The 14,049-nt window shown below is 45.3% G+C and overlaps 2 protein-coding genes across 3 annotated transcripts in view; both read right to left on the reverse strand.

The window, feature by feature from the left end:
* The window catches only part of LOC131878128 (phospholipid-transporting ATPase VA-like), a gene marked incomplete in the record, with an annotated part of 9,389 nt that extends 4,081 nt beyond the window's left edge, over positions 1–5,308 (reverse strand). The window contains 8 exon segments of the mRNA XM_059224028.1: positions 1–659; positions 753–1,051; positions 1,625–2,064; positions 2,145–2,581; positions 2,709–3,308; positions 3,382–3,586; positions 3,673–4,693; positions 4,816–5,308. Coding sequence (XP_059080011.1) covers positions 1–659; positions 753–1,051; positions 1,625–2,064; positions 2,145–2,581; positions 2,709–3,308; positions 3,382–3,586; positions 3,673–4,682 — 3,650 coding nt within the window.
* Positions 5,309–7,540: 2,232 nt separating this feature from the next.
* On the reverse strand, positions 7,541–11,689 carry LOC131878372 (uncharacterized). 2 transcript variants are annotated; one of them, XM_059224321.1, is made up of 9 exons: positions 11,545–11,689; positions 11,275–11,483; positions 11,035–11,211; positions 9,781–10,965; positions 9,370–9,707; positions 9,001–9,287; positions 8,636–8,922; positions 8,261–8,559; positions 7,541–8,025 (listed from the first exon to the last, which is right to left on the reverse strand). In XM_059224321.1, the coding sequence occupies exons 4-9, from the start codon at positions 10,189–10,191 to the stop codon at positions 7,866–7,868; spliced, it is 1,782 nt and encodes a 593-aa protein (XP_059080304.1). In that variant the 5' UTR covers positions 10,192–10,965; positions 11,035–11,211; positions 11,275–11,483; positions 11,545–11,689; the 3' UTR covers positions 7,541–7,865. The 2 variants fall into 2 exon arrangements, with proteins under 2 accessions (XP_059080304.1, XP_059080306.1); XM_059224323.1 differs by lacking the exons at positions 11,035–11,211; positions 11,275–11,483; positions 11,545–11,689 and having other exon boundaries at positions 9,781–11,025.
* Positions 11,690–14,049: the final 2,360 nt, after the last annotated feature.

The following is a 14,049-nucleotide window of genomic DNA, read 5'->3' on the forward strand; positions in this document are numbered from 1 at the left end:
AGTCTCTCGATGTAGCGAAATTTCGATATGGCGAAATCAGAGGCCATCACGGCTTGCATCCCTTCCTGACCCGAGATCCCGACCCCCACATCCGCGGTTTGAATCATGGACACGTCATTGGCCCCATCACCTATGGCGCAAGTGTGCATCTTCAGTTCTTCCTTCACAATGCGAACAATGTACGCCTTTTGAAGGGGCGTGGCACGACAGCACATCACCGAACTGCAGAACGACGTGAGCTGGAGGAAGCTCTCTTGAAGTTTGGCACGTTTGTCTAGGATGTAAATCAGGGTCTTGCCATCAACCACCAGAGCTCGATCCTTGGCATCCGGCAATGGACTGGCATCTTGCTCTAGCTTGAGCGAGTCCAAGTGACGTTTAATGATAGCTTCGGCCCCATCCCGACTCTTGGCATTGAGCATGATGATATCCATGTTGTTGGAGAACAAGTGGCAAGAGTAGGCAATGTTAATGGCTGTCTCTTGTTTGTCTCCGGTCAAAACCCACACCACGATTCCAGCTCGCCTGAGATTGGCGATGCTCTCTGGCACTCCTTCTTGAAGTCGATCTTCGATACCCGTGGCCCCCAGGACTTGGAGGTTGCTTTCAATGCGATTGAAGGACTCGAACAAAAGGCGCTCTCGCATTTGTAATGAATTCTGTCAAAAAACAAACGAAAGTCGAATATCGAACGTATAAGAATAAAAATTATAATTGAATGTATTGATCGTGGGGCTTGGTTGATTTCATACCTCGGCTTCGTTGTGTTTCCGTGACCATTCTGCGTACTCGGCCTCAGAGAGAATGCGTTTGCCCATCACCAAGACCCTTAGACCTAATTTGGCATACGACTCTAGTTCCTCTTTGGTTTTCTCCACAATCGGCGTGGCCGATGACGACTCTTCAATTGATGAGAGGATGGAGCTGTCGGCCCCTTTAGTGAAGAGGATGATCTCTTTCGATTGCGGATGTCGGATTATGACGGACATCTTCTTCCGAACCGAATCAAATGGGAGCACGTGCAACACTTCGAAATCGACAATACCCTCGCCTAGAGCAAGAACAAAGAGGAAAAGGACGATAAAATATTGATCACGTACACTTTCAAGTTGAAATAGAGAAGTTCGATGTCGAACACAAAATAGCAATGGATCAAATCGATTTCTCTTGCACCGTATGCTTTTGAGATTAAAAAAATCCTTTGTGAGCACAAATACATTTTATGCATTTACCTAACACGAACTGCCCCAACCATCAAATCTAGATTGGTGAATTGTCAGAATGGGATTTCGCAACCATTCAAAGTTATCGCTCCTCTTCGTTCGATAACGATCTGCACAAAGTGGCCTCGAATGTGAGTGCTCAAGGTCTTTGATTTTGTCAAAATTCTGCAGACATCTCTCGGCGGGTGTGCCTTGCTTGCAACAGATTTAGAGGAATGATCCGAGTAAGGGCCAATAAAACGGGATTTTGCGGGACAAATTCGTTGCAGCAGCACTCAAACCAGTACGAGGAGAGGAGAGAGGGAAGGGCACAAATGGTCCATCCCAAGACGATCGTAAATAGAGAGACGAGAAATGAGGGCTCCTCTTTGGAAAGAATCGTGGGTTGAGTTTGAGCTTACCAGGCAGAGAAACGACGACTTGACCAGGGGTTCGTTTGATCAAACGGCAATTGTAGGCGAATGCGGCATCCACCAAGGCCAGTTCGTCGGGCGATTCTGCCTCGTAGATTGGCCTGACTTCCGAGCCTAGCGCTTGAGTGGGCGTGGCCGATCTCGAAGTGTTCTTGCCTAGCGAGACTAGCGATCCTTGGGAAACTAACTTTGAGATGGGCTGAAGAATATTGGGCAACTGAAGATACTTGGGTCTGGGAAAGGGAGATTCGGTCGGGGTTGTTTCCGGGGAGGCAGCAATTGGCGAAAGGGGCTTGGCTGTGGGTGGGAAGTAGTCGAAGAGACGATTGGGTCTCTTTGGTGTGGTCAAATTGGGGATAGGACGAAGCGGAGCCGTGGATGAGGTAGTGGACATGAAGGATTGAGGGGGTGATGGCGATGACACATGCCTGTTAGAGAAAAAAAAATCATCATCCTAATTATGGCTTGAGCGAATGAGGAAACAACTGGGTTTCGTTCGTCGCTTTACCTTTCTTCGGAGACTTCATCCAATTGAGCTCTGGCCAATCTTGTTGGAGGTGGATGGTCCAATCGACTTTGACAGCTCGCCGATTGAGACACAGCCACGATGCCAGATTCATTCATGTTGTCGTGATGCGGGTGCTTGGCCACAATGACTGTATTGCAGACTGCCAATAGCAGGAAAAAATCTTGGACAGAGTGAGCCTCCGGCACGTTGCCTAGCTTCTTGTCTCTTCTCTCTATTAGTCTCTCTATATCAATGGAAGCCAGTTGCTCTTGGAGCGTATGATTTGGCATCGGAAAACTAGGACGACCCGTTCCTAAGGTTTTGGAGGCAGAATCGACCACTTGGTGCCCATAATCCACGCCTCCAATAGCGCATCGCTTGAAAACCATATTGTTCTCTGTGAGGGTTCCAGTCTTGTCACAGAACAAGTATTGAATCTGTAAACATTTTGCCCATTGATGTAATTGCCTTCGAATCCGATTGTCTTCAGATCATAAACCCTGGACGTCCATAACTTTCCCGACTTGAATCAAAGACTGACATAACACAATAATTGCCTCTTACCTGACCTAGTTCTTCTGGGATATTCAAAGCCCGACATTCCAAGGGCTTGTCTTTGGCCTCGTCATACATTTGGAGATCTTGATGCATCAAATAGACCTGAGCTAATTTGGTCATTTCAATGGTCACATACAAGGAAAGCGGGATAATGACTTGAAGGATGATCACAAAGGTCCAGAACGTAAGAAACCCTTCGAACGCCGGATTCGTTTCTGACAAGGACAGTGTATTCAAAAATGGCACATAGCTGTCAAACGAGCCCAGCCAGATGCCAGAACCCACGGCACCCATAAAGCACATTAACACGAGAATCACCACACACCAGATGACTTCCAAATTCATTTGACGTTCCAATTTGGAGCGCTTATACCTGGGACCGCCATTATTGAGCATGGCCTTGGATTCATGGCCAGCATACACAACCAGACCCTCCACGAAGCTTGTGTTCTTCAACACGCATTCCCGCAGGAGAAGATTATCCTTGCCCACGGGTACTCTTTCACCCCACGGGTGAATGATGGACCCATGGAAACGGTAGATCTTCGTAGTGGGCATATCACACTCGAGTGTGCTCCGGAAATCCCCGGGCGTGAAGTCGCTTTGCTATAGGATTAAGTAAAAGCAAATGAGCTATTGAGCTATTGACATGTGGAAACTCGATTCTGGTCAATCCTACCTTTTCCACGAATCCTCGAGGCACCTCTCTCTGTTTCAAGTTCGCTTCTCCATCCAAATTTTGAGTGTCAATGTAACAAATTCCGTGCTCGTCCGAGGATCGCAAAACGAGAATATCGGCAGGAATGAGCTCATCACAAGACAGATGTAAGACGTCGCCCACCTTCACGTCTTTCCAAAGGCATTTCATGTATCGAGATTGTGCACTGGCCGTGGAAAAAATAAAAAAAAAGGAAATGACATGTTAGCTTACGTAAGTAAGAGACGGAAGGAATTCAGAACATCATCTTACGCATTGTAGACACGACACGTGAGATTGTTCACTCTTTTGTCGCTGACATAACGTCGTCGATCTTCAAAAATGTCCTTGATGGCCGTGACAGCCAGTACAAAAATCACCGGAATCATGGACACTTCCTTGCCAAAGGCATTGATGGCGGGCACCCAATTCAAAAGCACGATAAAGAGGAAGTAGAGGTTGGCAAAGCGATGGAACTGCTCGAACAAGTTTTTCGGTAGGAACGACAAGATCGTGTACTTGGTGGTGCTGACAAAGTTGTTCAAGTAACGGTGGTTCGGATGATCTTGAACACTGGCATCGGCCGGAATGCAATGATTGGGTCGCACGGTTCGATGCTTGGGCTCACTATCGAGTAGGGTTTTCTTACGAAAGCAAAAGATCTTTCTCCGGGTATTCGTGGTGGTTTGACGAAGCGTATAAATCGAATCCGTCCGCGAGGCCTGACGAGAGTGACCGCGGAAGCTAAAAGCCAACGAATCCGATCGTGACGCTTGCCGTCGATGAAAGTTCGAGGCGGGTCGATTCACGCCGGGAACCAAACCCGGGCCCAAACCCGACTTGTGCGAGCCGGTCCGTTGAAGAACGGGCGCATTTGTGCTGGAAGCCGACCGCTTCCGTTCCCGCTCTTCATGGCCCGGCGGTAAAATGAACTCGGTTTTGGAACCCGAGCGTTTGTGGCCTTTGAATTCGACTTTCCCGCCACCCTCGCCCTCCACCGGAATCTGACCGTGAGAGAACACGCGGCGATGACCCCGATGCGCGGGCTTCTTGAGCACCGAGGGTGGCATGCCCGCAATGGGCTGTCGCCCACCATGACTGGCACTGCGTTGATGCGTGCCGCGTCCGGGCAATCGGGGCGAAGGTGAGCGGTGAATCGGCCCACTGCCCATGGTCGAAGCCGGGCCCGGTCGTAATGGCTCGGGCTCATGACTAGCGGGCAGAGGTGGGTCCGGATCCGACACGACGGGCGGTTCTAGGCCCAAAGGGTCCGAATCCGCCATGGCTACCGAGTCTGCAAAAGAACGGACGCAATAACCGGACACATGAGACGTTATCACACTAGCAGGCCCGAAAAGGCTGGCTGGGTAGGCCTGGGTAGGCCTGGGAAGGCCTGGCCAGGTGGCCCCCACTCACCTAAGACAGTGGCTAATGAGATGGGCCATGAAGACGGCTCCGGCTGGGGCGCATGTAGGGTACTCGGATGACCTCTGGCCTCATAGCGCGTCTAAGGGCGAGTAGACCCAATGACTAGCTCAATGATCCGAACAATATGGAGGCCCGTTGGTCGATGGGAGTCCTGGATGGATGGATCGATGGACCCGTCCATCCACCATGGAACGCCGTCAATCTCGACAGCTGGAGTCGAACGTTATTGAGTTGATGATGGTGACGTCCACAAGAAGGCTCTCACGCTGAGTTGGAATGGATCAAGCTGGTTCTCTTTCCAACTCCCAGGGGCTCGAACCTGATCCGCGATCACTCAGACATTGCCAGACACTCACTTAACAGTCCGTCTCTCAGTCGCGCCCGTACACGCCCAGGGCTTGAGCAGGCCTACCACTTGATCTGACTCAGTCTGGCCGGGCGTTTACAGGTCGTCGTCTAGGTCCTGCTCGTCCGCTCGAGTTTGCCCAAGAGCTCGGGCTGGGTCAGATCGTCGTGGGTCGGGTACATTTTGGCCTGGGAATCTGACGGTGGAGAACCGACAAGACCCGCCGGACCAAGATGACGACGTCGTCGGCATCAGCTGTCCCAGTCCTGTGTGGACTCGATCCTTTTGTTCCTCGTCGTCGTCCGAGTCTAGGGTCCTCTGAGACGGCAGGGGGGAATAGCGATGGGGTCGGACTAGGGGGAAGCGGTGGTGGAGCCAGCCATCCTGGTCGTCGTCCTTACGTTCAGCCTTCATCATGCATCAGCTACGTCGACTAATCCATGGTGCCCAAGATGAGTTCGTTCTGAAGTGAGGCTAAACGACAGACGATACGGTTCATGCAGTCACCAGTCACAGGATACACTTCAAACTAAATATGTCAATGGATGGACTTGATGAAATTGGACTTTTCAGTCGCTTGATCAGCGCCCTCTGCTTGCTCTGGGTGCGGACAAGTCATCTTGAAATGTTTTAAGATAAGTCAGGATAAATGGGATTGTACACATAGAGTTTCAACATATTCCGAGAGGATGATGTGAATTGACATTATTCGGTAGACATTGTGTGGTTTTTGGGTGACCTGACGTGCAGTATGGATAAGGCGTTCTAGAACCATGCTAGAAAGTCATTAATGGACGTAGATATGATATTACATAATTGGAATATAAACTTCACATTTGAATGGATGTACAAAACGAAATTGTCCTTTCCTTGACATTAAGTAACAAAATTCTTACGTTTACATCATGTCACCTTTTATCTGAGATTTTTGAGTAGCTCTAGTTTTGTTGTTTAAGACATTGTTCATTCACACAACAGGAGAAAAGAACTGTTCAGCAAAAGTATAATTTGTTTTTAAGTTAGACACCAATCACTTGAAAAAAGCTATACCTTTTGTAGTTGAAAAGTCAAATTTGATGGAAGTAATTTGATAAAATATTGCCGCTACTTGATCAAACATACTATATGCGCATTTGTATAAATTCTTGTTTAATTTCGAAATGGATATCAAAAGTGCGCGTTATTTTACCCTTGCATGATTTGAAATGTCTACTGGAAAATTTGAGTTACCTTAATCATGTCAGATTACTCTCGTTTCTATTTGCTTGTTCGCACCTTGACGAAACAGAGGGCGCTCGCTACCTCTACTAAAGCAAAAGGACAATCAATACACATGACCGAGTCGACCCACAGATCAGGTCTACTCCTGGAAATGATTAGGGGGCTAAGGGTAAAGCCATTCGGCTCAGAATATCGGGCCTCGTAGGCCTAGGTGTAGGCCTTTGCATCCATCAGGCGGACAGGAGATGGACGTACGCTCATGCAGCCATTTCAGCAAATGTGTTTTTTCCTTTTAGCACCCATATATTTAAGTACGTTTGTTGGGTACGTCGAGTCATCTTGTCGGATTGATGAGGTTGGTCACTGGCCCGATCGTGATTCTCGAGTGCAAATGATACACTCAACGTACGTTCATTCACAAGAATGAATATTTGTATCTAAACTCACTCATCAAGGGTCACACACGTATCTTACTAATGTTGAAGACAGTCCCAACTTGCTAGGCCGACGAGGGAAGTGGTAGACACTGCTTTTGAGATGTGATTTTGACCTATCAACGTGCTTTTAGGCAATGATGGAACCACATTGATTCATTTTTGCGTACTATTTTTCAAGATAGAATAGTAACAAGTTAGTAAGGATAGGTTCCATGCTTTAAGATTATCGTAATTGCTTGCTGTATTTGTAATTATGACTGGGCATGAGCTTTTCTGAACATTCTCTGCTTCACTGAACTGCCATTATTTGACATTGGATCTTCATTCTGCTTCTCATTTTGCTAAGCTTTCAAGGATGATGCTTGAATTTTTCCTTTGATGTCGGCCTTTTTTAACATGGAACGAGAACTTGACATGGGGTCATTAGGTCAAAACGACGTTAGCAGGTTCATTTTTCTCCGTGATGTTGATCCGTTAGGGTTATTGCCCCTACAAGAAAATGAAAGGGAGGAAAAGTTTTCGAGCTTCTAACTTTTTTGGGCATAATATCCATTTTGAAACCAATCAGATTACCCAGGAGTTCGTCGCTCTTTTGCTTATAGCATATTTTAGTGTTCTAATGATTTTTTTATCTTTATGTGTACTAATGTTGCCTTTTTGCTTAACAACGCAATGATATTATTCCGGCACTTTACCCTAAAGAACGAATGAACCTGTAGGTGCAACAAACCTTTCTTAATCAATTCAGGGATGCCAAATGACTTGCCCTTCTTCAAAATGTCTGGACTAGGCATGTTCATCTACGTATATTATGTTTGCCGTATGCATTTTCGTTATTTGTAACCTTTCATTTTTCATCAATGGATCGGAAAGTAACAATCACAGCGATTTCCACGGGACGATACAATTTCAAATGCACATTATATGCAATCTCTTGAATTCAATGTGAATCAATCGTGAAGAAGATTGTCCGAGAGTGCCTCTTCATTTCACTCACGATAGTCTCCTGAAGTTCTCCAAGGTTAGTAACTGATTCAACAATTAGAAGCAAACTCGATCGGTCCTCCGCGTTCGGTCTCGAATCCAATCCAGCTAATGTCTTGCATCCGATCAGAGGCCCGATCCGTCCAGGTGACCACCGGAAGACTTTGGCCAATTATCCCAGCCTCTAAAAGCCCTGAATTGGCGCGATATCTAAAACAAAAAAAAAACTTTTTAATTTAAACATTCGTTATTGGAGCCAAGCATTAGACGTATGTTTAGCTATTAAAAAAATTGATTTATAGATTATAGAAAAATAACGTTTACGTTATTGAAGTAAGTGTACGTGTTTTGTCAAATAATGAGCCACCAAAAGCCTCTTTAACCTTATTTTGAAGGCGTTCACTATTTTGTTGCTCATTTGCACCTGTGACTTAGGATTACTTACAAGGTCCAAAATCCCAGGAAGGTTGCTGGCGGAGGTGTGAACAGAGTCGAATTTCGAATGATCTGCTCGTTCCTAGCTTCGAATAAGAACGTGGAAGACTGAAGGTTCTCGAACAGGGAGATGCGATTCCCGTCGGTGATTGTGATCTTGTAGAACTTGGTGGGATCTTGTCTTTGGTTCAGTAACTTAATGCTCGCGATGCTCCCAGACGACTCGGCAAATCGTATGTAGAAATAGTCCTTGAATTCGTTGGATTCCTCCGAAGCTCTAAACGGAAGAAGATTCATCGGGATCCAGTCCTGAAATGAAACGAGGCACCTTAGATTCAAAACGGCCGTATGATGTTGCAAACAATAGAATGGATGGATATCGAACCTGCCGTTCCAGCAATGTCAGATTCATGGCACAATTTTCCAGTTCCACACGCGAGTCTCCCGCCGATCGAGGTCGACATCCTAATATGAGACCATTTTCGTTGCTCCGTTCCATGGGAACAAATCCTGGGTTGCACACGCATAAGCCTTGGGTGGCAGATTGGTTGAGTTTCAAGCAATACGAGTAAGCTAAGCCCGAGCAATGAAGGTCAGCTAAGCACATGCCGTTGAGGGTCTTGGTCTGTCCAATGGGATCGAAACAACCTCCGACAAAACTACGTTGAATATCTGTAAAACAAATGTTGTACACGAGCAGTTTAAGGCATTTGGCTTCAATCTTTGCGGCATGTTTAGCTGTCGCCAGACCTGGGATTTGAATGTTCCCTGAACGGCATTGACACGTTCTGATGACCACATCCCGATCGATGCGTTCATTTAGACAATCGGTGTTGGCCAGATTGTCGCAATCCTGATTCTGAGCACAGATGCCTCCTGGAGATGAGAAAATGAAGTCACAGTCAAGTTCGTAGAAGGCTGCTGATCCAATGGCGGATAAGCCGATAGTGTCGATTCCACTGAAGGGATCTTCATCTTGCCATGAAACTAACGGCTTGTCGGGGAAATGGGCATCGATCACCCCAACTGAGGTGTACCTAGATAGAGGTGAAAAGTAAAGAACGTACATCTTGTGTGCTCTCGCAAGTGTCCAAACGGATTCAATTTGAGATCCCTCACCCATTCACGTGAAGTGCCCAGAAACCGATATATTCTTGGGATGACAGCCATCGCACGGAAGTGGAACTCTCCGTTACTCGCACATTTTCCGTTTCAATGCTCTCCGAGTCAAGAAAACTCCTTCCAATACTGACATTCCGATTTTTCAAGATTTTGATGAAGTAGGCATTTCGACCCAATCGACCCCGGGACATCAATCTCACCAAAAGCCCATCTTCTTCTTGAGCAGTGATTGGCAGCTTGGCGTAGAACACGTACATTCTCACGCCAGTGACCGAATCCAATCTCAGAGGAGCGACCCAATCTGGGATCCATTCGTTTCGTTCCACCACCGTCATCTGTGTAGATCACCCAAATTGGAATCAAACAACTTGATATATCAACTGGAACACGAACACAATGGTACCGTACCTTTTTAGAGCATCCAGAATTTGCCGTTTGAGATATTGAAGTAGTGGTGCTGCCTAGTGGTCTTAAGGTGTTTGTCACTGGGGACAACGTTGTGCTCTCGTCCGTGAGATCAGTATAATAATCCTCGTTAGCAACGTTGTCTTGTGATTGAGACTCATAATCCACAGGGTCATTTTGGCTGTCGGAAAAGGAGCCCAAAATCCCGGAGGGGAATTGGAGTTGGGCCATGATACCATCAATGTCCATTTCTGACTGATTGGAGTCACCTTGCGAAACCAATGGCGCGTCGTCCTGAGGAGACATGGGGTCGTCTTGAAATACGAATTGTGTGGTTTCGGATGCACCCACTCTTCTAGTGCAAGCGGAAATGATGCCCGTCTCCAGGTCCTCAATAAGTTCGGTAAATCCCATTTGGCATTGGCATGTCTTGATTCTGGACCCTCTGATCGAGCGTCATTCGGTGTTGAGTAGGGACTGGCAATGGCTTTGAGTGATGCAGATGCCATGAACGGTGGATGTCCGAACAATGGGATCTCGACATCGCTCCAATCGACCAGTGAATCGGTTCGTGATCGGAATGTAGCCTTCCATACATTGACATGATCCAATAAAGGTTTGAAGACGGTCTTGAGTGACTCGCACGAGCTCTTGAATCTGACTTGACATGGAGACTAGTCGACAGGCTGCGTTTACAATCCCAAAGCAATCATCATCAGTGGCACACGAGTTGTTCAACAACGGCTGGACCTCCTCTGAAGGCTCGCATTGGCCTTTATCATTGATCTGGAAGCCATCAATGCATTGACAGGTCTTGTAGGACGATATGCCGGTAGCAATTTGAAGTTCCTCATCATCTCGACAATAGGTGTGATTCATAATAGAGCAATGCTGGCTAATGAGGCACCGACTTCCAATGACGGCAGTAAGAACGATTGGATCATGACATTGTTCCAATTGGTTGTTCCGTCTTATTGGAATGAATCCATCGAGACATCGACACGCTTCCTGATTTGAAGAGGAGGCACCCATGGTATTCACCATGGATTTGAAATCCATTCGAACCTGGTTGTCAATGACGGGCGTTGAGCTCTGACTGTTCGGTCTTTGTGATGGGGTAAGAAATTGAGGCCCACAAACTGAGTTAGGGATCCTTGAACATTGGGCACAACTCAACTGGATTATTCCCTATATTGAAAGGGAATACGAGAACTGAATGAATTCACCGCTTGCTTTCAGCCTACTGAACCAATTTACCTGAATTTGAGATTCCTCCATGAAGTGGGTAAGATTTCTTTGGTTCGCCGTGGATTGCAGGATAATTTTGTTGATTTGGTTGGCAAACCTGTTTGGGATAATGTTAGCCAGATCGTTGGCGTCATCGTTACTGACGGGCAATTGCGAACTTAAGCGCCCTTCATTATTGCACTCGTCCTAAAAGACCCGGAAATTTCAGTTGAGCAGAAAAGCTGAATAAGATCAGAAAAAGACTCTCACCTCAGTGCAGCAATCCACATTGCCATCCATTTGCCAAATATCGAAAATTCTGCTCCTCCATCGTGCTTTGCTAGCCTCCGTGCAATCTGTTTCTTGTTGCACAAAATTTTGCAAGATAGTCGTCCCATTGGCTAATCTCCAGGTCATGCAAGCATTCCATCCTGTGAGCTCATAAAGCACTGCATCTTCTGGGCATCTTGTGGGCAAGCCTGAAATGCAAAAATGGTGCTTATGAATATGAATCAAAGCCCTGAGTCAGATTCGACTTACCTTTGAAAACGACGCATTGCCAACATTTGAGGACATTGGTGGAGGATAAGGATAGCTCTTGGGCTTGAATGTGAGTATTCAAGATCAACCAGAGAGAGATCGTGGCCACCAATGTGGTCCCTAGACGTTTGATCACCATCTTACCTCTGGCACTGCCGAAGCCGGACTGATCTTCCACTGCAAAGGACATCTCATTATCATCGTCATGGGCGACAAAAAAAGAGCTCTCGTCGGTTCGACGATCGCGACCTGAACCGAAGCCCCTTTCAAGGCGTGAAAGAAGGTGCTGGTGGTAATGATGGTTCCTAAAAGAAAACTTCTCACAGTTTGAGTTTCTCACCGGGGCTCCGTTAGAGTTACGACATGCCCACCGACAAACCGTCCATAGAGGTTCTGTACCTTAGCTCTTTGGTAAAGTACTCCATCATCAGTTTTAGTGCAGAAATGGGCGCTCCCCATTCGTCGTGCAAGAACAATGACTGTCTCTTTGGAATTGGAGGAAATGTGGAAAATCGAAGATCAAGGTTAATCGGCTTCGATACTGGATCATCCAACTACTCAATTGCTACTACATATTTGGCAAATCTATATCAATCCGAATGTTGACCTTGTTTTGGATTGTTTCCTTTTGTAGCAAAGGAAAAAAGTTTTTTTTTTCGTTAAAAGGCATGATGAAGCCGTGGAGGTAGAGGTCGGCAGCGGAATCATTCTGTTCCTTTTTTTTGGTTTCATTGTTTCACAAATAATATGTTTTACGCAGCTGACATGATATTAGGTCAAAGTAAACGATTTGATGTACATACATGAATGAGTATTACGCGGGGATTGTATTGGTTGAAAGAAAAATTAACATATACGAAAAAAATCATCTTGGTTACCAATTTACACAACGGGTTTTCTTGAGGTTTTGTTCTGGTTGTCTTTCAAATTGTTTATGAATGCACAAATCATATATGAGCAGACGTCAATGAATCGTTAGCCAAACATGTGATGATTGATACACTAGTTTGATAAGTGAGTGCAAATGTTTCGGAATCTTATCGGTTTTCCTTCAAACATAATCAAAATGTTGGTCCATTTTTTCAGACATTTAGAGTCATGGTCTCATTAAGAAGCATGTACAAAATGGACTCTTAGACCATTGCACACGCCCTTTTTGTGCTTGAATTTAAACCTAAAACTTGTGCGCATTTGACAAAAATGACAAATTTAAGACATTTCGCTTGTTTCTTTCAAATATTTGTGACAAATGTTTATTAAAGCGAAAGAATTTAACAATTTTCTGAGCATTAGCCCTGAATCATAGCTTTAGTTATTAGGGAGATCCAGCTGTAATATTTTTGCTTGGCGGATTATTTTTCAATTACTCTCTCTATCTATTGTCTCTCTTAATTCTCTTAACATGAACATCTATATTGGATGTTTGAGCAATGTGATTTTGATTTCGATTTGCCATAACTTTGAAACAGTCAGCAAAACCATTCGAACGAAACTCGGAAAGGGTCGACAAACCCAGTTTTGCTTCATATTGTAATTTGAACCTGACCTCTAGCGCAGATAATTGCTTTAATTCGGGGCCTGAAGGAGGGACATGTCATAACAATGTTTCCCCTTAAGTTACCCCTAGAATAACTATAAGAGGGAGGCTTTGAGAGGATCCACATTTACTTATTTATTTATTTCATTGCTACACAGAATCCCCGCTGAGGTGTATACCTATATTGAGTATGGGAGCTACTATAGAGGTAACATAAGTTTATGTAATTGGTCAGATATTAAAGCTAAACAAATTCAAGACATAGAGAAGGATGAATGAATGAACAATGCCAACGGAAGTAATAACATCGTATTTTTGAGGAAAATGATATCATTCAACCCCTTGAGGGTGCCTCGTCAAAAAGTATGGAAGGGCATAGAACAGATGGGGTAATTAATGGTCGATTCCCAGAGCATTGGTAAGCTTCCTCATGCACAAAGGTCCTCCTTAAAATATGACTGTACCTTCAAAATCGAACAGCAAATCAAAATAAGATTTGAATTTTTATTTCCAGTAGAAGTTGTTGTATTTTGGTGAATGTCTTATCAGTTTTTAGTGTAACACTGAAAATGAACGAGTAACAGCAAAGAACACCTCAAGTTTTGAGTTTGCTCGAAGCCCATGGATGCAAAAGATCTTATCAAGAGTTAGACAAGTTAATAGCAGATATTTTCGTGGCTTATCCCCTTGACAGCTTGACCGCTTTGCCTTATGCCTCAACCAATCTGAGTGGAGAATTTCGGTCGACACATAATTTATTTGGTTCTTGGAGGTGTTAAGCGGATAAACCATGAAAATAGCAGCTAATATGGCATTTACTGCTTCGATTCCAGAGGCCGGTTCTTTGAATCGCGCCTAGTTCATGCACTAATTGATGTACTATAGTACTAGCTCACCGTTATTTAGCGGTGACTTAGTTCACGAACTTTTTTGCGCTCTTTGAATCATGGCTAATTCATGTTCAGTTG

Source organism: Tigriopus californicus, chromosome 3, assembly GCF_007210705.1.
Source record: "Tigriopus californicus strain San Diego chromosome 3, Tcal_SD_v2.1, whole genome shotgun sequence".
In the NCBI taxonomy this organism is placed as follows: domain Eukaryota; kingdom Metazoa; phylum Arthropoda; class Copepoda; order Harpacticoida; family Harpacticidae; genus Tigriopus; species Tigriopus californicus.